The sequence below is a fragment of the Chinchilla lanigera genome, unplaced genomic scaffold (genome assembly GCF_000276665.1).
Source record: "Chinchilla lanigera isolate Chin_1 unplaced genomic scaffold, ChiLan1.0 scaffold00038, whole genome shotgun sequence".
Taxonomy (NCBI): Eukaryota; Metazoa; Chordata; class Mammalia; order Rodentia; family Chinchillidae; genus Chinchilla; species Chinchilla lanigera.
In genome coordinates this window covers 11,378,692-11,379,696 of record NW_004955439.1, presented here as the reverse complement: position 1 = coordinate 11,379,696, position 1,005 = coordinate 11,378,692, and the positions used below count along the sequence as shown (strand labels likewise).

Here is a 1,005-nt window from a genome sequence, read left to right as displayed (position 1 = left end):
CACAGTGGTAATACCCAAAATACCACAAAGGGCATGAGATGTTCAAGTACAAGTAACTTTCTGGAAATAATTGGACCCTGAGATGCCAAGGACCACTGGAAGGCACTGAAGCAGCAGAGGAATGGGCTGCTGTTGGTCAGGAGAGATAAAGCTGTCACAGAACAGTCCAACTCATGCAGCCCTCGGGTATGGGCTCACAATGGGCCTGAAGGGAGTAAGTGGGAGGTCTGCTGATTCCCCTCTTCATCTGAAGCAGCACAGGAGATCCAGGCCAGGAGAGCCCAAGTCTAAAAGATTTCCTGGAGCCTAGGAATAGACAGCAGGTGATGGCTTAGCGGAGGACCAGTCAGCAGAAGGATTTTTCTTCATCACATTTTCAGGAGCTTCTCTGGAGCATTTTCAATCTTTGGAAAAGAAGCAAATGTTACACCAAGAGTCTGAGGGTACTCGGGGACAATTCTTCTGGGGACCTATCCCTAGTCCCTTACCTCAGATCTGCCCTAAGGGTCATACATTTCCCTCCCCACCCTGTCAATTCCTGTCCCAAGGAGTCTGCAGCAACCTTCTCCTCCTTCCTATCCTAGCATAATCCCTGCACCCTGCTGAACACTGGAATGACTCTGGACTGAAGCTGTCATTATGGGAACTGTTCCCTTACCGCAAGCTGCTTCCCTCTCTCACTGAAGGGGCTAGAGGACTTTTAGGAGAGGTGGGACAGTCTAATTTGGGGCCAGAGGCCTGGTTCCTGTGGGCTGGGTCGGGGTTCTGGGAGATAGACAACCTCCTCCTTTTCTCTCCTCACCTAGGAGTCACACAGAACAGCCCCTAGTGCAGTGTCTCAGCTCCACACGACCCATCCCATGTCTGTCCACCTGACCTCTGCTGGGTCCCTACTAGCTCAGGATGCAGCTCTGCTCCAGGCAGAGAAGGCAGAGCTGGCTCAGGAGCTGGAGTCTGCAGGAGGCAGCCAGAGGAAAGGTCTCAGAGAACCCTGGATTCCCCATA

General features: G+C 52.4%; 1 protein-coding gene across 1 annotated transcript in view; it reads right to left on the bottom strand.

The window, feature by feature from the left end:
* The window catches only part of LOC102007940 (NKG2D ligand 1-like), a gene marked incomplete at its 3' end in the record, with an annotated part of 5,460 nt that continues 4,455 nt past the window's right edge, over positions 1-1,005 (bottom strand). Inside the window, 1 exon segment of the mRNA XM_013517300.1 lies at positions 1-404. Within this exon segment, the coding sequence (XP_013372754.1) occupies positions 400-404 (5 nt within the window).